The 23,218-nt window shown below is 39.4% G+C and overlaps 1 protein-coding gene across 6 annotated transcripts in view; it reads left to right on the plus strand.

Annotated features, from left to right (window-relative positions):
• Positions 1-23,218, plus strand: part of AFTPH (aftiphilin) — a 46,794-nt gene that overhangs the window by 9,968 nt on the left and 13,608 nt on the right. For 5 of the 6 annotated variants that reach the window (XR_005818675.1, XM_040553222.1, XM_040553227.1 and 2 more), the window contains 5 exons: positions 1,829-3,638; positions 14,193-14,344; positions 14,852-14,978; positions 15,304-15,360; positions 17,641-17,763. Coding sequence is in view for 5 of the 6 variants with exons in the window: in XM_040553222.1 (XP_040409156.1) it covers positions 1,860-3,638; positions 14,193-14,344; positions 14,852-14,978; positions 15,304-15,360; positions 17,641-17,763 (2,238 nt within the window). In the remaining variant the exon portion in view is untranslated. Of the gene's footprint in view, positions 1-899; positions 1,046-1,828; positions 3,639-14,192; positions 14,345-14,851; positions 14,979-15,303; positions 15,361-17,640; positions 17,764-23,218 lie in introns of those variants that run through there. The other variant, XM_040553225.1, reaches the window with a different exon arrangement.

The following is a 23,218-nucleotide window of genomic DNA, read 5'->3' on the forward strand; positions in this document are numbered from 1 at the left end:
TGACAACTTCATTCTAAACAACATTTCTCTGCAGTCTTCAGTTTTCATGTGATGTTACAAATTACTTCTTGGTTTCATTTTGATAAGCAGCCTATTCTTTTATAACTGCAAAATATACCCTTTAAAAAAGTTGGAGATATGTTAGTCACCTTAAAGATACCAGACTTTCCTGGTAAATACGATGAGTTGTTTGGCTCAAGAGCTGTGGTATGTTGTGCTTGAAAAGAGTTGCAGAGCTTCATTTGTTGTTGTTGTACCCTCTGTGTGATGTTGTTTAGGTTCATGTACCAAGTCCTTTGCCAAGTGCTTTGGAGTTAAGGATCCTTGTTTTGTTTTTGTTTCAAAACTCAGAAAGTCTGCTCTTATGTAGTAATTAGAAATTCAACTATTTGCTAATACATATGGGAGGTTTCCAATTTTCTCTTTTTCTGCAGGTAATACTTAGTTTGTTACAGGTTATTGGTAGAAAAATGACATTTCAAATGGAAAGAGCCCAGTTGTAGCTCTCCCTTTAAGGACTCTAATGTACAAACTGGTTAGGTGATGTGTATAGTTGTGAATATATAAATAATATTAGCTAGTGGTTCATTAATCACACGCAATAGTGGAAAAAAAATAGACCATTTCTGGTGTTGGTGGGAATTCTCAATCCATACCTTGATTATTGCTTTAATAGTTTGCAATGTTAAGATGGTGTCCTTAATCTGTTTCTATCTAGGCCATGGGAGCACTTTCATACTTTTTTTTTCCCTGTGATGTAGTGATTTGTGTTTAAATATTTTATGGATAATCTTTCTCCGTTCTGCTTTTGAGAATAAGATGTGACAGAGAAGTTTGTTTTGCTTCTAGACTTTGAAGGTGCTTATCATGCCATTTCCCAACTGGAGGTTTGCAGGCCAAAAACAGGCTGGCAGCAGCAGCTAGGGAGACAGCATACTTTGGCTTGGAGTTTGGAAATCCAAAGAACAGGGAGATGGGACAGAAACCCACAAATTGGTGGAGACTTAAATTGTAGGACAGCGGATCACAGGTAGCAATTATAACGGTAGCTTCTTCCACCACTCCTTCACCATTTCAAAGCGTAAGGAAGCATCTTTACAAATTTTTGGAGCTGCTGTTTTAAGTACACAACTGACTGTCCATCAAGTGGCTTAATTTCTGTGGCACAGTGAGGTGAAGGGCACAGCTGAGTGTGGGACAAGGTAGACCTGGCTATTTGTAAGGGTAACTGGCTATTTGATGAATTCCTGGTGACAGGACGCTGGGAACTGGTGGGTTAAAACTCAATTTAGTTGCATCGGTGTATTGCAGGACAGCTCAAGACAATTGTGTTTTGTGTTCTGGTATTTCAGCACTGTCTGCTGAGAAATGTGGTCGTGGAGTACTTGACAAGAGATGAACTGTCCCCAGTAGATTGAGACCTCTGAAACAGAAGAATTGGTTAGAAAATGGGTCTGAGAAATTCTTGGTGCTGCCTTTATAATCTGCCCTGTGTGCTACATCCAATGGAACTGCTGCTTAAATTTACTTGTCACGGGCTTTAGCTGAGAGTGCCGTTGTGTGTTTTTTTTGTTTGTTTTTTGCCAGGCTTCTGATGTAAACCTTGCCTGGCTTCTTGGTAGAGAAAGAAAACAGTATTTCAGAGTATTGAAAGTTATGGGTAAACATTCTGCAGACATTTTATGTAGTGGTGTTTCATGTTTCTTTTTCATCTAATATTGACATTGACCTATACGTCCACTTCTAAAATGTGAAAGAGTGAAAAATAAAATGTGAAGGAAGACAAGGTAGCCAAATTATAATATACTTCTCTTTTTTGCCTTTATAGAAATATAGTAACTTTGAAGTGGAACTAAACAATGGAACCAGACATCATTCGAATGTATTCCTCATCCCCTCCACCACTAGACAATGGAGCTGATGATGATGATGAAGATGAATTTGGGGAATTTGGAGGCTTTTCTGGCGTAAGCACTGCTGGCGTAGCTTTTGCGGATTTTGATACTCCAGACTACAGTCATCCGAAGGAGGAGTTTATACCCACAAATCATTTTATCCCCCTTCATGATTATTCTGACAATGTAGCTAGCATTGCAACTTTCACATCTGTTAAAAATGTTAAAGACTGCATTGCAGAGCTTCCTACTCCTACTAAGGAACTTTCTGATATGTCAGCTACTAGTACCAGCAAAGAAAAATCTAAGTTTAGAACTTCAGGTCCTGCTTTTGATGTAAGTTTAGAAGATATAAACAAAAGAGGGGAACGAAGAGAGAACACTGGGAAATCAGAGAGTTTTTCTTCTGATGTCATTAGAACTGATACAGCGGTTGAAAGCCAGGATGAGCAAATAGATGCTTGCAATGGTGAGAAACTTCCATGTCTAGAGATTCTAACAAACGGATTTGCAGCATCGGACTCTGTAAATCCTCAGGGAACAGAAGATCTAGACAGCATCGGTGACGCAAAGGGACTAAAAACTGTTAGCACCCATAGTACTGAGCTAAGTTTGAACTCGATGCCTAGCTTGGGTGAAGGCTTTGCAGATTTTGCTACATTTTCAAACAAAAAAACAATCCATTTAGAGGCAACAGGGCCTACAATATGCAGTGTTCTTAATGAAAGAGACTCTCTGAGCATTCAGGAAAACAACAGAATAAACAGAGTAACTCATACTGCAGAAGAGACTTGCGTTGCAGAAGCTAGCTGTGAACAGGGTTCCTCAGCACTGGAAGATAATGAATTCACAATTTTTAGTACGTCTCAAACAACTGGAAGTTCAATATGCACTACTGAAAACAGAGAAAACAATGGGAGAAGAAACCTACATGATACAGAGAATGGCAAAGGTTTTTCTCAGCCCGATGACTTTTCAGGATCAGAGGACGTCAAAGTTGATGAGATCCAAAGCCTAAGCAGTGATCTTGCAGGAGAAGACGTGGGTGATTCTGAGGATGCTAAGAACGGTGGAAGTAGTACTGAAGTTGTAGCTTGCCGTGACACACATGACGACGACTTTGGTGATTTTGGCTCAGTCAGCAGTGCGTCTTCCACTTCTGTTAATGCTCAAGAATCAATAAACGCTCGGGCTTTAGAAGGAACTTCTGAACAGCCTGAAAATATTAGCAAACCTAATGATGCATTTGGTGAATTCAGGGACACAAGTACTGTTTCTCAGCTGCCAGCAACGTTGGATCAAGCTGAACTAAATCAGACTGCGGACACTTTAGAATGTAATGCTACCAGTAAAATTTCTGGCTTAGACTTCCAGCATACTGTTGAGGTAGAAAATGGTGATGATAGTGAGTTTGGAGATTTTGATTCAGTGCCAAAACCTCAAGATGAGAGCGTTGCTTTTCAGGACTCTGATGACTTTGCGGACTTCAGTTCAGCAGGTTGTAACCAGGCTACTGATTGGAATGCTTTTGAAGATGAACAAAAAGACAGCTGTTCTTGGGCTGCCTTTGGAGAGGAGCAGGCTGGTGAATCTCATCACAGAAAAGAGACATGGCAGTCACATAGGACAGATGCATCTGTGAGGATTGATGGCCCAGTATTACACAAGACTGACAGTTTTGCTTTAGCATCTTTCCAAGGATCTACCAGTAAGCAATCTCAAGAGCCAGCACCTTCAGTTCAGGTAAAGGTGTTCTTGATTTTGCTTGCTCAGCGTTGTTCTGCTCTTGTGCATGCAGCTCTTCCTGGTTCCTGCTTCTGCGTACAACAGATGTTTGGACAGTCCTTGTTTGACTTGTGGGAGAGATTTAATTTGGTGGGTGAGAAAGGCTGGTATGAAATAGTGTGCTGTATTTGCATCTTTTCTCTTTTGCGCTGTTATTTCCTGCAGACAAATGAGCAGGGTATGTGGGAATTTGTGTGCATTTGGTCTGAAAATGATATGTGGTACTTTACATAAACTGATCAAAGGAATAAGCAATCATAAGCATTTCAGAGCCTGTGATGGTTCTTCCTTTGCTTCATAGTTTACAGCCTTTTGGGGGGCACTCTGATATTGCCTTTTCATTAAATAGGCATAAGGTAGGTGACTGGAAGCTGGAGCTACTGGTTCCCCAAATTTTTCAGCACCATTCTCTACCGTGTTATCAAAAATCTGATTACAAATGGTGATTTAGTTTGTAAATAGCTGCACTCATTCACTTAGAGTGCAATCGGGAGATGTCTGACATTGCAAGCAGGCACTGTTGCAGTTTGTTTCAAAACTGTCACTGACCTTATCATAAAATACGGCCTCTGGAGCTCTGTCCCTCCTATTCTAACTCCTGGTTATTTAAAAATAAGTCTCTGTTAAACATCAGTTATGGCAAGCTCCACATTATAGCAGTGTCGCAAATACTGGACTGATGATTTCTTGCAGCTGCTGCTGTATCTAAATGGGAGTTTTCTGGAGGGTAAAGAAGATAAGATCATTTCTCACTCCCTCGGTTTTCTGCCGTAGTTGCTAAGTATGTATTAATTCCTAAATAATTTCTTCCTAGGTCTTTTCACTAGTCAGCTGTGAGATCTGTTCCTGTTCATACATAGATACATTTTTTTTAATAACTATTCAGTACTACTCTTACAAAACTCACAGCAATTTGGCTTTAAAATTCCCTTCAATGCTTCTTTTCAATCATGTCATTCTGTGTGAGTCGGTTAGAGTATGCTAAGGGCGTTCGTGGTGATATGTAGCTAAAAGCTTTGGCTTTTCTCTGGCAATAAAAGGAAATGAGGTAAGCCCTTTCTTCCAGGACCTGATGCAGACTTGGTGACAGCCATGCCTCTTTCCATTTCCTACCAGAGGCAGATGAAATGGGTTTCCAGAAGAAGGTTGTGCCAGTCAGAGCTTCGCAAGCACCAGCCAGTAGGAGGGAGCTTTTGAGGCTTAGCATTGACTTCTTGTCACATTAAAAGGTGTGAGCCTCAGCTCCTGATGCTTCCTGCATCCTGTTTTGTTCAGTGACTAACACCCCAAATTTCAAATTGACTTTGTGAGACCAAAAAAAGATCTCAAGTGAACCTGCAGATGGATTTCTCTGCCTATGCAAAACCGTACTCGTTTGCTGGGGATTATCTGACTGTGCGGTCCGTTTCTCAAGACAAAAGCACAAATCTCTTGTTACCTGTTCTCATGTCCATCCACCTGTGAAATTGGAGAGTACCTAGGTCATTAGTGCAATTACTCTAAATTGTTTCTGTTTCCCCTCAAAAGAGGTTGTCCAGAATCTGACAAAGAAATAGGGTGGGGAGATGATTCGAGTTAAATCATCCAGTTTTCCATTAAATCATGTTTTTGAGGGCGCTCAGAAAGTGCCAAACGTGTTTTTTTTTACTTCGAAATTTTATCAAAAAATATGGAAAATTCTATTGAAAACACTTTCTGAATGTTGATGTTGATAAAAGCAGAATCTTCAGAGGTTCAGCAACATTTTCTCCCCCTCCCCAAGTCTGTGTTAGGTAAAGATGAGCTCAATTACAATAGAAGTTCCCGGGTGTCCTGTGGGAAGGTCGTGCAGTAGATTGCTTGGATTGTAAGCCAAGCTGTAAAACCTAAAGATTTTTTTTTCATTCCTTCTCTTTAAACTACAGTCAGCTGTGACTGCATGCAGAGTGATTTTCTGCCTTTCCTGCGAGTGAGGAAGTACAACCCCGAGCTTGTTGTTCTGCACCAACAAGCTGCAGAGGAAGTTGAGCTGGCGAAGGTCTGTTTTGCAACAGTTCCTCAGCCTTGCAAGAAATGGTAGTTGCTACATTTTTTTTTTTTCAATTAACTCTTAAAAGCAACAGTTACACATCCTGAAAACTTATTTTGTGTTCTGCAAGCACTCTTTAAGTTTTCAAAAGACTTTTCCAAACCTGTATTTCTATCTAATATTTTTCTATATTTAAAAATGCTTTGTTTTAATCTTTAGTAACTCTGTTTTGAATCCAGGGATCCACAGTTTAGTATTTGCAACTAAAACCACCATCTTGTATGTTCTAGACGTTGAGATTAGTCAAGTCAGCACCAGCCTGCAAACAGCCCCAGTACTTGGAGTGCAGAATATTAGAGAAATTGAACTGATTTTCATCACTTTTCTTACTTTCAATTAAGAGATGCCATTGAGGTCAAGCCACAAAATACAGCATATTAAGGTATTTGCTGAGAGAGAGCGCTGCTGCATGTGCTAGACACCTGAGATAGATGTGATAACTGAAACTTCGGTGTGGGCTAAAGGTGAACTGGGATCGTTTACAAGATACAGTGTACACTTGATCTGTAATGTTGAGGCTACGAGAGTCACCGTGGTGTGGTAGTATAATAATTTTGGATGGTGTGTAAGCAGAATGTCCCTAACATAATTCTTTACAAAAGCAGAAAACTGAAAAAGTATACTTAGCCAGCAGCATTGCTGTTTCAATGTGGAAATGATGTGTACAACAACTTTCATCCTTCCAGAATGTGGCACGACAGGAAAGTTATTTACTGGTAGTTCAGGTTTCCTTTCTGTTTACCTGTTGCTGTTTTTCTGGATATGAAGGAGACAGCAAAACCTTGTGTTTTCTGAATGTGGTCTTGAAAACGTATGTGTCAGGCAAGCTACTTTAAAACCTGTTTGGTTTAGTGTTTAATAAAATTAGACCTTGCTTGAATTCAAGCAATTAAAAAGTTTTACAAAATATAGAATATAGAAGATGAAAGTAAGGGGAAAAGGTCATAAAACCAACCTCATGTAGTAACAAAAAGATCTTTTTGTATTTTCTCCTTTGCCTTTGGTCTTAGGTGCTCAGACTGCTGCATGTGGTTTGAAATGTGGCATTTGTAACAGAAACCTCTCGCTGACCTCTTCTCTTCAGTAGTGTTGGGCAGAGGGGGGAAAAAGGGAATGGTATTCAGTTTTCAGTTAAAATCACTGAAAGAATATGTAACCCATTAGAAAGAGTGTGTTCTTCAGCCTTTGAAGCTGGAAGATATACAACTGTTGTTTGAACGCATTTCAGTACTACTGTGTACCTCAATCATGTAATGTTTTCCTTCAGCTGAAAATGTGGAGTCGTTTGTTTCGGTATAACTGCAGGCTTGCATTTGATATAGATGTGCCTTTGTGTTCAGCAAAACTGATTTAGGATGTAGTATCAGGTGAATTGCTTCATCTAACAAGTTCTGAGCAAACCTGTACCGTACCTTGTGCATTAATCCCCTTTATGTGACCACACAGCACGTGTTTGTAAGGAATATAAAGCTCACAGTGCAGGTGTTTCCATGAGATAGTGCTGAACATTAGTCAGCTGAGGGGGTTACTCTGCAGCAGTGTGTGTTAACAATATGGAGAGGATTTAGCAAAGCACAAGAGCAGTTTTTACTTACCGTAGGCATGGAGGTGGGTGGTACAGCCGTGCCTAGCCGTGTTCAGGGAGTATAAGCATCTCTAGAGGAGGCGAAGATGAGCAGTGGTTTGGTTGGAAGGCCAAAACTCTTCCCTGGTTTAGCTGAGACTTAACAAATCTGGGAACGGGAGAAAAGGAAATATAAACAACCCTTCAAGCAGCTTTTCAGATCCTCTGCTTATCAGAGAGCCTGTGTGCTGAAGCTCGACCTCTTCAGATTAATCAGAGTGGGTGATGTACAGCTCCTGAGCTGCAAGTGTGCATCAAGACAAAGAAAACCCTGCATCACTGTCATGTTGAGAGCACTTCTTGGGCAATGAATGAATAGTCATCCTCTTGGAAAAAAGTAGCTACGGCCATAAAGACTTCAGACTCCCTGTTCACTAAGATAAATTAGGGTACTGTTGGCTAAATTAAGTTCAGACAGTTGGGTAACAACTTGCAGTATAAACTTATCTGTCTGGAAAGGCTTTTTTATGTTCATAGCATAGTTTTTAAGGATGTTCAGCTGAATAACAGACCAAAACAGACCATTAAAAGTATCTCATAATTGCTGTAATTCAGAACAGGCTGGCTAAGGGGATCTTACAACAGAAAATAGCTTGGGAGGAAGAATTGGTGTAGCATTTCTGTTCATATGCCACAGTCTTTTAAAAGTTATTTTCCATCTTGTACACGTAAGTTTTGTCTACCATACTTCCTCTCAGAGCCTGGCTGAAAAATCAGTACACCACCACTAGATAATAATAGCATGACTGAAATGGGAAGTAAGTTTTATGTGGTCTAGTGAGGTAACTATTAAACTTCATTTTACCTGCATGGAAGACAAGATTTGATACTCTCCAGCTGAGGGAGAATAAATGGATGAGCCTTCCAGCCAAAGAAGGGAGACAGCTTCACATTTCCACACTTAACTTGCCTGTGGTTTATAACTCTCTTGCATCAAGCAATAAAAGACACCACTTGATTGCATAACTAAATAGCATCTTCTTGCTGCCTTGTAACTCTTGGTTTAGGACCATTGTTTCCATTATAAAATATCTGCAGAAATAAATGCGGATAAATAAGAATGAAACACTTTTTTTTTTCTCCAGCCTCTAAGAAATTTATGGCGCTGTGTTAAAATGAACTGCTTTTTAAGAGGAGAATGGGGAGAAGAAGCACGCTGGGATCGTGAGAAGTGAAGCTGGTGTTCTGTGCGAGCTTTGCTTCTCCTCTTGGCTCGGTTGTTGTGCCTGCAGCGCTTCTCCCATTGCTTGGCGAAGGTGCTCTGTTTGCTAAGCACAGCCTGCACATTGGAGAAATAAATGTTGCTATGTGGAAGACAAAGTGATTCTTAATTTAAGCAGTTGCAGTCCATAAACTTTTCCAAATTAAAAAACTGCCCCTATTTAACTGGGAACTTAGTGGTTTGGTTGTTTATGTGTGCTTAGTTAACTGTTCATGTCTGTTTCTCAGTGCTTGAGCCCAGAAGACCTCGAGACCCTTTGAAGTTGGTGGGTTTGGATCCCTTGGTGATTTGTAGCCGCTAACGTGGTGGAGCTAAAAAATGGATTTTAACTGTGTGGTCCTGTAGGTTAGCTCTTAAAAAGGTGATGAAGTTACGGAAGTATACAGTGAGTTACACAGCGGCGAATGTGTTGATGAAAATATTGTTTGGGTATTACAAAACACAGCAAAGGGAGTTTCTCACTAAATGTCTACATAATATTGAAATGGCCGTAAATTCTTGTAAGAGGCCCTCTCAGAACAGTGGGTGTGTAATATCAAATAAGATCTCTCTGGTTAATCAGTTTCTTTTCTTGGCTTCTGGCCCCTGATCTTTGATCTGCCTTTTTTTTTTTTTTTTTTGAGAACCTTCACTGAACTTCTGCATTCTGGAGGCTGGTCATGCCTCTATCACTTCAGTCCATCTGTAAATTATACTTCTAGCATTCCTTCAAATGCCCATTTCTGTCTCCTTTCTTATGTTCTTCTGCCAGATAAATGTGGAATATCTCATTTTTCTGACTAATGTACTGCAACTTTTACACTGTTTTTATTTATTCTTAGGTCTCCTGGTTGTGCGTTCAGTAGACACAAACAGCCCAGAGCCTGAGAGTTTCTTCCTCTGTATCCTCTTTTCCCCTGTAGCAGGAGACGGGGGCTGAAGGGATGCTCCACTTCTCACTCTCCCCCTTCAGGGGACAGCAGGCTGCCCTGGGCTGCGAGCAAGAACCAGGTGGGGTAAATGAGGGGTTGTGCTGAGAAATGGGGCTGCCTCCTCCAGTGGAGAGAAGGGGAGGCAGGAGGCACAAAGCGCCACGCTGCTCCGTGGCTTACAGCATGGGGGTCGCTCACTGGATGAGCTGTCGTGTGCTGATGTGCGACTGGCACCACAGACAGAAGCAAGACATCTTTTTTTTTTACCCCCTGCACACAGAGTTCCCTGAAACTTCACCCAGGGAAGCATTATAGTAGTTCAGTGGTGAAAGCTTCAATTCATATGGGCCATTTCTGTAGCGTAGCCCAAATATATTGTCTTTATGGCAAGCTTCAGCACCTCTTTTTTTCACAGCTCTGAAGAGCAACAGTGACCTGTCTCTGCTGAGTTCATGTGCAGACAGCTGGGGTGGATTTAGTGTGGCCAGTAGAGTCCAGGATAGTGTTGCTGAAGGAATGCAGTGATTCTGTAGTCTTGTGATGAAGAATAAGAGGAAAAACAAATTTTATAAACCGAGAACTTTGGCCTTTCGGCTCAGAGGGCTGATCTTGTCCCCCCATTCGTACAGCCCAGGAGATATATTCTAATCCTGTGGCTGTAATTCTCCTTTGGAAGTCTGTTGTGTGTGTGCTTTTTGATTGCCTCACGTGATGGTTACCAAATCTCTTACATATTTATTAAGAACTTTTGAGTGGTCACAGAAACTGCGTGATTTTGAATTTGTCACTGTTTGGAGAATCACAGTAAAGTGCTAGAATGGCAGCTCTGGCCTTCATTCACATCTCCAGTAATATTTCAATGCCTCAAAATGGAGGAAAGTTCTTGTGGTTCTTCTTGTGCTTTTTTTTTTTTTTTTAAGAGTACAGTTACATAAACCTAGGAAGAATGCTCTTTCCACAGCGGATAAGGCATATTTTAGGAGTTATTGGGTGGGGTGTGGGTACTGGAAGTTAGAAGTATCCCCAAAATGCATTGAATTCTTACAGGATTTTTCTTCCTGAAAGACTTGCTGCTATGGTGTATGACAGAAGTAGTATTTTCTTAGGCTGTTTTGTGCAAACAATGGACTGATGTTTGTGGAAGTTGGACTTGTAATTAATTTCAGAATCTTGGTAATCCCCCTTTGTACTTGGGAGCTGTGAGCATAGTACCAGTCAGAAGAAAACTTCATCTGCTTCCTTTAGGGCCATTGGCACCGCCTGAGAGAGGTGTGTGTGTGCACGTTCCTCCCTGTGTCCATTTGCACACGTAGAATTAATTATTCTGGTTTGCTATGGAAACTGTTCTTCTCTCCTGTATATAAGTAAGGGCTAAGCACTTCTGGAGATTTAGAGAAGATGAAAGGAAGTGCAAAGAATGCTATAATTAAACCGTTCTGAAATTTTGGCACAATTCTTAGCTCAAATTTGAAATTGGGTGCTGAGGTGCTGCTTGGCTCATAGAGGTTGTCTCTTAATTCTTTCATTACCTAAGTGTATTCTTAGTCACTAGTATATTCTCAAATGTTCATCCTTTTCAAGAAACCTGATGCCTTGCTATTGTCATGATACAATGCCTTTCTTCTGCCTCTTCCCTGTCACAGGGAAGATGTATTTTGTGCTGTATTAAAGCAGTGAGGTAAGATTAACCCATTCATGTACCATAATAGCAGCTGACGCATTGTAGACAGAGTTAATTTTTAAAACTTAGAAGCATTAGGGTAGAATCCAGAATGCTCTTTAGTTTTACTTCCTAAAAATATCAATTAGTCTTAGTTTTAATCAACGAGCACAAAACAGTCTACAGGTATCATAACAGGTAATGTACCTTGTACTGTCTGGCCAAAGTGGTTGGCCATTAAGAGATGATTAAACTTAAGAGGAAAATGATACACTACGGAATGTGACTCATTACAGTCAGAACATACCAGTAAGGTAATGAAGGGGGCAGAGAGGGGGAGGGAAATGAATCAGGTATGCTGTGTAATTCAGATCATTGGATAATATATTAATAAATGGCATTTGGACGTAATGCCTTGCAAATGTCATATAACTGAACCGGGTGCCTGTCCCTGTATGCCAGGCTTTCCTTTTTATTTTTCAGGTAGGAGAACGGATGAGCAGGCACTGTAAGCAAGTAACTTTCCTGCTTTCTGCAGTTAGTAGCTGAACAGGGAGAGCAGGCTCCTTACTCCTCACCTTGGCTCCAGCACAAAGAATCACAATATCCTGATTATTTGGCATTTGCCTTGTGTTATGTTTGCTGCTGTACATGGTCAGTGGCTTGCCTAATTGAGACAGGAGATGAAGCAAACTTTCAAACGATTCTAATGAGAAATGTTGTAGATGATTACTGTGAAACAGATATTTCATGTGCCTAAATGTGTGTCCCAGCAGTATCGGTTGGTCTAGTTAAAACGCACAACCTCCTCCCACAAGCCTCGCTTCTCTGAACCTTAAATCATTTCAGCTGTAACACAAAACCTCAGCCTGAGGTTTGGGTTTGTACATGTAGCGTTGTTGCTGAAATATGCTGGATCTCCACCGGAGGGCTCTGCTGGCACAGCTATACTAGCACATGTTGCGGGATGCTCGCGGGATTTTCACCTACTCAGTTTCTCTTCGTTTTCCCCCGTAGAAAAGCAGGTATTGGAGCTGCTGGGTGCTGCCCAGTGTGCAGGGCAGCAGATTATCGGAAAAGTGCCTGTTGAGGAAGTCCAAACTAGAGAGAGAAACCTCCTTTTGTGCCAAGCTTGCATCCTAGCAAGAAGAGAGGTTAAGGTCCTTCTGTTAAGTCTCTTCTTTAATGTACTTATTGTTTAGTTTCAGTCTTAAGAGCATACCTTGCAGTTGGCTTGTTTTTAATAAATAAGACATTGCTGGTTACCTGTTTTTAACTGGTTGAACTGGGGTGGAAAAAACGTGTTCCATTTGAGTGCTACATCTGTTGTCTGAGACAGTTCATAGAGCTGTAGTGAAGCTGAAATTCTGTGGATGTATGGGAAAGCAGCTGAGAGGAGAGGGAAATTTAAGGGAAGAATGTGAAAGGGAAAAAAGCATACTATGCTTGCCAGAAAAGGTGTGTTTTGTTTTGTTTTTCTGTGTAGGTGGGATATTGTTTTTTTATTCTTAATGTTAAATCCAGCTGCCAAAACCCAGAGTGTCATGAATTTGAGCATTCTCCACTGCATGCTGTGGAATTAAAATGTTTGCACATCACTAGTACCAATTCATGCTTTGTATAATGCTGAGACCGTATCCTACCGAATTGTGGTGGTCGTGGTGCTGGTGGAGAGAAAAGCAGGAAAAACATTTCCTGCATTGGAAACAGTTCTGCCTTTCTAGATCCTGACGCTCCCTCTTGCCAAAGGGATGCCGAAGTGATGGTGACATCGAGACCTGGTTGCGACTACTTTGACAAGCAGGAAAACCTGCCTAGTCTCTCAAAACCCTGGAACGTAGATCTGTAGCCCTTCCACAAAACTCCAGAGTATTTGTGCTGGATATTTTGTGTACTCATCGTGAGTTTATAACATAAGATAGCAGGAAGAAGGTCAGATGAGAGAATCTATGATAAAGTTGTGGTTGTGCAAACTGTGCTGCTATCTAGCAGGCTTCTTACTCAACTAAAATAAAACTCAGTGGGCTTTTTGTTGTTGTAAGTTATTTGGATAGGATAGAAACATTCCCAAGGCTGGCTTTTAAGCCCTGCATGGTCACAGCATCCAGCATCGACTGTCTGAGCTGTGAATGTGAAAGGCAAACTGCTGGGAGGAAAGCGATTCTTCTTATTATATTAAACAGCTTCAAATGTGTAGAAACACATCAATAGGTCTGGGGGCAAGAAATTAAGGTATCAAGTAATTTTTTTTCCTTTTCTTGAGAATTTATCTCTGTTGTGAACCAAACAAATCTTAAAAATGCTTTGTGACACTGTTCAAATGTGTTATTCTTAGCTCTTCTGTGTTATACCTGACCGTTATACCAAACAGAGGATTGCAGTTTTTCCGCATCATAGTTACTGATGCTTGTATTTTCTTTTAGGAAGCGTTCAGTCTTTGGACTATAAATGTTTTTATGTAGTATTTTCAAAGTCACGATCACTACGTGAGCCTGTTGCACATCAGGCAGAGTTTTTCTGAGGCCTTCAACTGTGTACATCTTACAAGTGAAGCTGTCTTCTGAATCAACATTTTGTATCAATGTTGGATTGAAGTGCATTATTAAGTGGAATGAAAACTGTTTTCAGTTTGTACTTCAGATAACATTTAGTAGCAAAAATGTGTTCAGTAAAACCCTTAGGATGTGTAGAACTGGAGCCTTTAACATATCTTAAGTAAATACAGCTTAACCCTTCTTGCATATCTTTTATGCTAATATGTAACAAAGAGTGACTCTAAGAAATGTTAAGAACTTCTGTAAGAACTCAGTTTGCAGAAGGTAAGATCCTTACTCTTTCTCAGTAACTAACAGCCTGTATTTGGTGCTTATAAAAAGTTTTGCGATCCTCTGGCAGCTCTATATCTTGAGGTAAGTGAAGCTTTGTATCAACTACCTATTGCTTTCCATCTTAATTTTGTAATTTCAGACTCACTTTCTTTAGAACAGTTAAGAAAACTTGATGTAAATATCTTTCTCTTTGACATAGACAACATTACTAGGTCGTCTGGAACGAATATTTGAAGTCTGTTTTCCTTCCATGCCTGTTCTTGAAATTGAAGAAGAAATAATTTCCTTGAATCATTTGCTGGAAGCAGGTGAAAAGCAGATGACAACTGAGGAGACCGTAGCAAATACTGGGTAAGAAACCACTAACGCAACTAACTTGAAATGAGATAGAAACATGTCTTCTTTGGGAAGTTAAGAGGAGTTGTTTGCGTCAAGTATTTCAAAAAGCTATCAAGTAAAAGTTAGCTATCTAGCCAAATGGTTGTTTTCAATGACTACATGCACCAGGGGTATTTCACTTAGTCAGCAGCATCTCATCTTCTAAGTGATATCTGAGTTAGTTAATCAGAATATGGCTTATTAGTTACACTTGCTGGAAATAGCTATATTTATTCGTGTGATGGCGTGAAGTCTAAGTAGGCCTTGTTCTGCCTGCTGTGGACATCATTTTCCTATTAGAAGTCTGAAGTATAATTGTTCTGAGAACGCTGTGCAATTTTGGTTCCCCTGAGTGTCGTGCTCGGGTGTAAGTTTAATTGAAATGTATAATAAGATGCTTGTATTAAAAATTAGAATAAAAGTTCAAAGCTGCTAAGTTGTTATTCCTGCTGATGACTTGATTTATGATGGGTTGTATAGGGAACTGATGGACGTGTGGACAGAGCTGCAGGATATCCACGATGCGTATGGACTGCGATACCAGTGGGGTGGCTCCCACAGCAACAAAAAGCTTTTGTGCTCCTTGGGAATCGACACCAGAAATATTGTGAGTCTGTCAATAAAACTCACTTTTCTAAATAATGGAGCTGCTTTGAACATAGAATTAGGTTGAAGTGTTTTTGTATGAATGCTTCTCTCTTAATTGCATAGCTGCACTAAACATGTTTTTTTGTGACATACTGTCTTACAACTTAACATTTTTATAGGCCGTGTTAATATTAAAAGTTATATTATTTTTAACTGTTGTGTTTAACGTAGTAGTTATTCTTTGACACTAATCTTACAAAAGTTTTATAACATTGATGTTATACTATCATCACTGAAACAGTATGACAGAACCTCTTAAGTAAATGTTTTTGTTGTTTTATCAGCTCTTTACAGGCAACAAGAAACAGCCTGTTATAGTACCCATGTATGCAGCAGGACTGGTAAGCTTTGTTATTTTTTTTATTATGGTTCCCATAACATCGTATAATGAAATATATGAAATGGCATTAAGCACCAAGTATAATGAAATACATCTTTCTAAGTTCAGCTAAAGTTTAGGCATGAGTTGATACTGCACAAAAGAATCATGAAATACATTATCTAGTTGTCAGAAATGATGAAGGAACGTCAAAATAAATCAAAACATCAATTCATAGCAACAGTGGGAGACCCTGGCTCTAAGACCAGATGCTTCGAAGGAAGGTTAAGAACAGCTAGGTAGCTATACTATTCTATAACGTGCATGTAGGAAGTTTTCTCAGATCTGTGGAGCATTCCTCTCCGTGCAGCTGTTTCTCTGACAGACTGTATATTAATTACTTACTTGATTGCATCTCAATATCCCTAGATCAAAAGAGAAGCTTAGTCATGCTTTGCACTGTTACTGGCGTGTTAATAAATGACCCGTGTATGCGTATGTTTGGTTCTGTGTGTGTATACACATGTATACATAGACAACAAAGTTCTGCAGGGATGAAGTCTGTTGTCCCTGAGAACTCCAATTCCTCTAAAATAAGGTTTTTCCCTTTGTCCTTTTCTACCTGCTCCACTCCTTCCCTTTTCTATTCCCTGCCTGCCTCCCCACCCTGCCCCCAAGCCATTAGGCTGTTTATGCGTACAAAAAGTATTTTATAGATGGTATTGTTTTATTGCCCCAAGAGCTAAATAAAAATAGCAAGCATAGTTTAGACTTGTGTAGACTGTAAAGGAAAGCCAAATAACCTAGTGTAGTAAGATAACCATTTTCACCTAAGTCAATATGCTGCAATTCCTGCATGGCATTTCAGTTTGTGCAATATCTATAGTAGTAAAAATATTCAGAAGATAAGATTTGCCTTTTTTTTTGCTAGTCTGAGCAGAACAGCCTATATAATGTATAATTTCTGGAATATGTTATATTCCCAGAAAAGAGCATATATGATTATATACACACACATATACTTTTTAATACAGTCATTCACAAATTTGAAATAAAAGGCTTACAGTTTTCTTTGGCTTAATGTAATTTAATCTGTAGGTTAATTTCATAGAGTGACTTCTGTAGTCAGTTTCTAGAGCAGTTGTTTTCTGATGTATCCAGGTCAGCTCATGCACTTCTTTGGATTTAGGCATGGTATTCTGATAAACAGAGAAATAACACATCTCATAGCAACTGCTGTTTTCTTCCTGTAAGGTATTTGTGACTGTGTTTGTATGTGACATGTGCAATTCTTTTTTTGCAACAGATTGTTGCTGCTGATTAATTATCTCCTAAATTGTCTGTATGCTTAAGCACGCAATAAGCTGGATAGAGATGATGTTACAAGTAAAGTGGCTTGATGCTTTCTGTTGCCACACTGCTTCAAGTGTTTCTCTGCTGTCTGAAAGAATTGATTTAATTGGTGGTTAAATTCCAAGCTCCCCTAACGTGGTACGGAAACGCTTGTGGGACAGCTGATCTTGCTAGCTGACTTCCTGAAATTGTTTTTAAAATATTCTGATAACAAATCCAGTGGTTTTATTTGGGAATTTTATTTTCTCATACCTCATTGTTCAGGGCTGGTTTGCCTATCTTAGGGCAAACTTTTATCTATCTGTAGATCTTTATTCACCCTTCGTTTCGTTCAGGGACATCAGAGATTTCTGACATCTTTTGTAGCACTATTTTAGCTTTGAACAGTTTGTTTAAAATGAAAAATGTTGTTTTAATTATTTTCTTAATACTTCTTAATGCATTATTTTCATGTCAGTAATTACTGTTTGTGGTATTCTACAAACTGATAATTTGACATGTTTCTTCTGAATTACTTAATTGATGAAATGGATTGAATGCATTTGCACCTTTCCAATGGGCCATTTGATGTCTCTGGAATAGTCTGTACACGATGGGGAGAAGACATCACCTTAGCAAGTAACCGTTCCTTCCAGCTGAAACCGCTTTATTGAAAGTTGAAAGCAAACTCCAGCTAGGCACTTGGGTTTCAGTTATTGGCTCAAACATTTTTTAGGCTCTATGAAAACCTAAGGAACGAGCTAATTCTGTCTTCCCCTGCCCCACCTCTTTCTGACCCCTCACTGAAAATATTCCAGTGGTGTATGGTTACCCTCAAGGCCCTAGCTGGGGATAGCACTACCTAGTACTGTGTTTACTCTCTTCTGGTGTATGCACTTCTTGGAATATATATACATGTGTTTGTACATGCATGCATTTGATTTTATTATTATTCATTATTATTTTTTAGGGTATGTTAGAACCTACCAAGGAACCTCTGAAACCGATATCTGCAGCAGAAAAAATAGCTTCCATAGGACAGACACCTCCTGTATCACCGGAGATGAACACGTGTACATCCGATCAGTTCCAGGTAAAAATTACAGAGGGAGAGAGAGAAAGAATGAATGAGGGAGATAATGGGATGCCTTGCTTCTTCCTTCATTTTTTGAATATCTGTATTCAGCGGCACCTGTATGTAAAGGGCAGGTGTTCCTTTTGTCAGATTGAAGTCTTGTTGTTGGATCTACTCTTCATGTGTGACTGGAAGGGAGTCCTCATGATAAGACTGTAGCGGTTGGTGGCCAGCATTTAAGAGTCCTGATGATATGTACTGGTACATAGCAACTAGTCAGAGGAAGGACTTCTACACTAAAGGTTTTTTAAGTTTGCTTTTTCTGAAGCTTATTGTAGGAAGTCATTCTACCTGTTTGGCAGTGCTTGTTTGGTTTTGGGTTTTCAGGTGTTTTTTTTGTTGTTGTTGTTTTAAACTATTATATTTACAGGTATACTGTTCATGTTCTTTTTCATTTTCCCTTTACTTTTTCTTTCAGAGTAATATAAAAAGCAGCCTAATTGCCTGGAAAGAGATTCTGGGTACAATCATTGCAAGCGTAAATAACTGATTTTTTGATTTTCTGAGTTCTGCTGGCCTTTCATGCCAGATTTTCGTGAATGATTATCCATTGAACAGCTCTAAGTTGCTTCTCTGGCTTCTGTCTTCTAAGCCTGATATAAAGTGTGTTCAGAGTAGCTTAGAAGTGAGCTTTTGAATTCTCTGAATTCTGTTTTGTTGTTTTTGTTTTTCTGGTGTTAGAAGACCATTTATATGTCATGTGTGTTGCAGTGTGTCTGGTTGGCAGCTAGCTAGGAGGATATGCAGAAGCATTTAATTTTCAGTGTCACTAGCACGGTATTTGGCATGTATTCAGTCAGCTGTGTCCCTCCTTAGCACAGGTCTTGTTTAATTTGCCCAGCATTTGGTAACTGTCTGTACTTCTGACTGAAGGCATTCCAGAATGAATTATCCTTGTGCTTGCTATACCTAACATAAATGCTGGGTACTTCTGAGTATAGCAATTACCTTGCACTATTTGCTCTGCTATAGTGCAGAGCTCTAAGTGACATGCTTGTATCCAAGCTTTTTTTTTCCATTGTGGAAGAGCAGTATGTCAGTAGGCTCAGAACTGAGGCTGTTTTATATAGTGATGTACATGTTTGGTGACACTTCCTATATATACTGCCTCTCACAAATCCTGTAGTGGAACTGAGCTGCTGAACTGGGTATTAGAAAAGGTAACAATGATTACTGCAACCAGTCTGAGCTGAAGAAATCATTGTGTAACTTCTGTATGTGAATAGAGTAGGAAAATTTCACTGGCTTTCTGCAGAGTTCAAGGTTCTGTCTTCCTACATCAGGAGACATATTAAATCTTGTGTTGTAGAGAGCTGCAAGAGCCTAAGCTAGCAGCATCTCTGACATATGCTATTTTCTCAGTTGCCTGGCAGTCCTAGTGATGAGTGCTGAAAATAAGACCCCCTACTTATCAAAGTCTTTTTTTTTTTTTCATCCCCTCTAGTTATGAGTATTTTGTACTTCTGGGTACTCCTGTAGCAGACTATCCAATTCCTTGTCACACTTTGATTGTCTGGTCCCCTAGCTTGCTGTTGTGACAAGGCCATCTCAGTTCAGTAGTTGCAGCCCCGTGAATATGTGTAAGAAGCTTCCATGATAGCTGTCTGCATTGCTCGCTTGGATTTATATTTTTTCCCAAAAAGACAAATACTAAAAAAAAAAAAAAAAAAAAAGGGGTGGTGGTTGATGAATTAGCATTCTTAAAGGTTAGAGCTCTAAGAGGCCACAGTTAAGTGACATTAAGTTTCTGGGCATGGACAATCAACTGTATGCCTTGGAGACCTTTTTTCTTTCTTGACATTATCTTCTGTTAATGCTTGGTGGCTTCTGCTTGCTTTGGGGAAAATCAGCTTTGCTTCACATTGTGCAGACTGCCTCTTAGGAATATCCTGGATTTTAGCGGTATTGAGAAGATATGCCCTCACTTTCCTGAACATTTCATTACAAATTGTGCTTTAAACATTAATGTGCAATGGAAATATAATAGGCAGTTTTAGTGGACCCTGAAACTTCTTATTCTAAACACAGGTAATTTAGGTGCAACTGTATGTATCTTTAAGCTTAACAAAATAATCACACATCAATTGGGTGAAACTTCCAAATTCCTTCATTTTTGGTGGAGGAATGATGATGGGTCCTTCTTGTATTCAGAAACTTTATAATATTGGCTGCCTCGTTGGAAGGAGAGGCCCCGGTTAAAATATTCCTATGCTTTGCCTAGGAAAGGAGAAGAGTTCTCCTTTGTTGAAAGCCTGGCACTTATGGGACTTGTATACAGATCAGTGGCTGTGTGTATGACTTCTTCTGATGGAATAAGATTTTGGAAGAAAGATTGTCATGATGCAGAAGTGGGAGTGGGAAGAGCATTTGTAGAAGCACAGAAATACCTTCTTAGATTTGGTTTGTAGGTGAATGGAGGAAAGCATGGAGAGATTTGAAATGGAGAACATTATAAATCAAAAGATTGAGGGGAAAAAAGAAGCAAATCAGCTGCAATAATCTCTCATAGTTATTATTATATAAATCCTGTATGTTTTGGATTCATTCCCTGCAGAGAATCTTATTGGGTTGGATAGGTTAAGGAAATACAGCGGGCAAATTCCTGTCTGGGCAATTTAAGTTGCAAGGACAACGTTTTGTATTTTGGAAATGATTTCTCCTCTCAGTGAAGTTAAGGTACTGACTGATCTATCACCTTCTTTTGTATAAAGGTGACTTGCAGACTTACTGGGTTTTGTATTTGAAGTTAGTGTCTTAATTTTTTGTTTGATCTCTTGTTTATCTTGACAGTTGGAGATTTTTATTTCTCTGCCTGTGCTCATAACTCTAAGGCAGCGAACAGAATATGAAATAATCCCCTGATTACTTTTACCTTTACGTAAGAGCATGGCTTTATCAAGACGCATGAGGAGTAAGAATGGCTGCTCCAATAGGCAACCATTGATTGTGAAACCCCAGAGACAGGTACCCTTCTCTTCTGTTTTACAGCATGTGCTGTAGTGGGCCATGACTGTCTTCAGGCAGTGCAACTAAAATATATTCTGATGTTTGTCAAAAAGGTTGCTGTCTGGGCTTAATGTTGCCTGATTTCTCTTAATTTGATACTGCTTTATGGTTAATGTAGTGTTGAAGTTTATTTATCTTCTCGTTGACTTTCTAGCAAAAAGTTGTCTAGGTGTTTCTGCTTTTTTGCTATTGCTTCTAAGCATCCTCTTCTCTCTGTTTGGGACTCTGATAGAGCCTAGTGGTAATTTTGTCTCAGCACACAGGATAACTTTGCAGTTTCTTATCTGTTTAGTTTTGCTTAAGCTTAATATTGGAATAGAAAACTGCAGTAACCCAGACCTTTCCAGAAGAGAATTACCAGCAGTTCTTTTCTGCAGGTGCCTATTACAGTACATCTGCACACATGTAAGCTCCTGAATTACAGATCATGTTATAACAGAATATGCATCTTACACTTGCTGGGTATTAGGGACTGAACCTTAATTAAACCCCATGGGGTGACAGTCTTTAAAAACACTTTTAATTACATAAGGGACCATCAGGACTCCTAACAATGACAGATGCAAACTACCATGTTATTGGCCACCAGCCAAAGGCTCCATCATGGAACTGCTCTCCAGTTATACATATGAGAAAGATCCAAGAATATATATAGTTTTGACAGAGAGAGAAACCTGCAGGTAAGAGATATTATAGGACATACTATTCTGTTAGTTGCAACAAAGTCACTTAAAGGTGGTGTCTGAGGAAAAGTGAATTTTAGAGCTGTTGTAATTTTGCCAATGTCTACACACAATGAAATGTATGAGTTACATCTGTGTAAACCTTTTTCTGAAAGTCATGTTTATGGTGCTCATTTGTGGGATCTATTTAAACATTTGTATTATATGTGTATTACAAGCCTTCCTATTTTTTCCCTTAGCTTTAAAACAGCAAAATACTTCCCTTTTTTGGAGGGGAGTAGAAATTAGTTTTCCTGGATAACAATTGGCATGGGGGCGAACACTTACATTTTAATCTTTTGAATTAGAAAAAAATCTTGCATAATACCATTCTAAAACTGCCATGTGAAAAACGTCTCTTGCTTTCATCAACTGAAATACGATGCAGTAAAGCCAGCAGGCTTTTTAGTATTCTCTTTTCTTATTTCCTTAACATTCAGACTAATACTCTGGCAGTTGAGTATACTTTTTCATTTCTATACCATGTCCCGTAATATAATATGGAGGGAGGAGTGAGAGCAGATTGCCTTGAATCTTAATATTCTTCTAGATTGGGTGCTTTTCTTTAAAACATTGTTAAAATAACGGTTGTAAGTGCAGTAGTCTAGCAACCTTGCAGTCTCCGAAAGACAAAACAGTATATTCCCATTTGCAGGGCATGTTTCCATTATCTGAGATTTCAGTGCTGTGTTCAGGTGTCCCAGTATAGGTAGTTTTCTTAGGGCCAAGGACATTAGGAACCGAAAACTTTTCCTTTCTGTTTAATTGGCTTTTGTTTCTGCCCTTCCCTTTCACTTTGCTTGCTGATGAAAGGACCAGGGCGTGCCAACATCCTGTATGGATGAGGTCTGATTTCCTTGCCACCCCCTTTTTTACAAGCAGTTGAAGTCAGCAGAATAGCCTCATCCCACGGAACAGAATGATGTATGTAGTATAGCTGCTGATTTAGAGTCAGATATCTTTTTCTTTTTTTTTTTTCCCCCCCAACATTTTAGGAAGAATTCATTGCATCCTTTGCCCTCTCCTCAGCAAGTCTGAGAATCATGTAATCGTTAAAGGGAAAAGCCTAGCCAGCCATTGGTACCACCTTTTGCATACTACTTTGTCTCAGCCTCACCAGGACTCATCAGTCCTGACTCATCTTTTGACACAAAATGAAGTGGGTGTTCCCCAGTAACTGAGGGTTGGTAGGGAGGAACTTTGTTTCCCTCTGATTTCATTTTGTTCCCTGCAGAAAACTTCTAGACTATCGTACTAGCTTCCATTTTTCCCTTTTATTTTTTATTTTTTTAACTCCTTTTAATGTTAATATATTTTTAGTGTGCCAAACTTTAAACAAGCTGCTGATCATAGTGATCATTACTTCATCAGGTTTAGCTTTCACGCTGGTAACATAATTTTTCCATCCAAGTCATCTCAGTGCCAGTAATTTCATTACCAAAGCAAAGTAAAAAATGTAGCATCAGCTCCTTAAGCTCCACCGAGTGAATACTGTTCTAGTTGTGTTCCTTGGTACTGGAAATAATTCCAAGTCATTAAGTAGGAAAGATTTTTCTAGGCAAGGCTTTTACTATAAGTAAATACAGAAGTCTTCAGCTCCCTTTATTTTTCTTTCTGTGAATATCAATCCCCTAACAAAAGCCTTTTACAGTTAGCTTAATTGTACAAAGCTAGCTCAGGTTGTT

The sequence above is a fragment of the Cygnus olor genome, chromosome 3, assembly GCF_009769625.2.
Source record: "Cygnus olor isolate bCygOlo1 chromosome 3, bCygOlo1.pri.v2, whole genome shotgun sequence".
NCBI lineage: Eukaryota > Metazoa > Chordata > Aves > Anseriformes > Anatidae > Cygnus > Cygnus olor.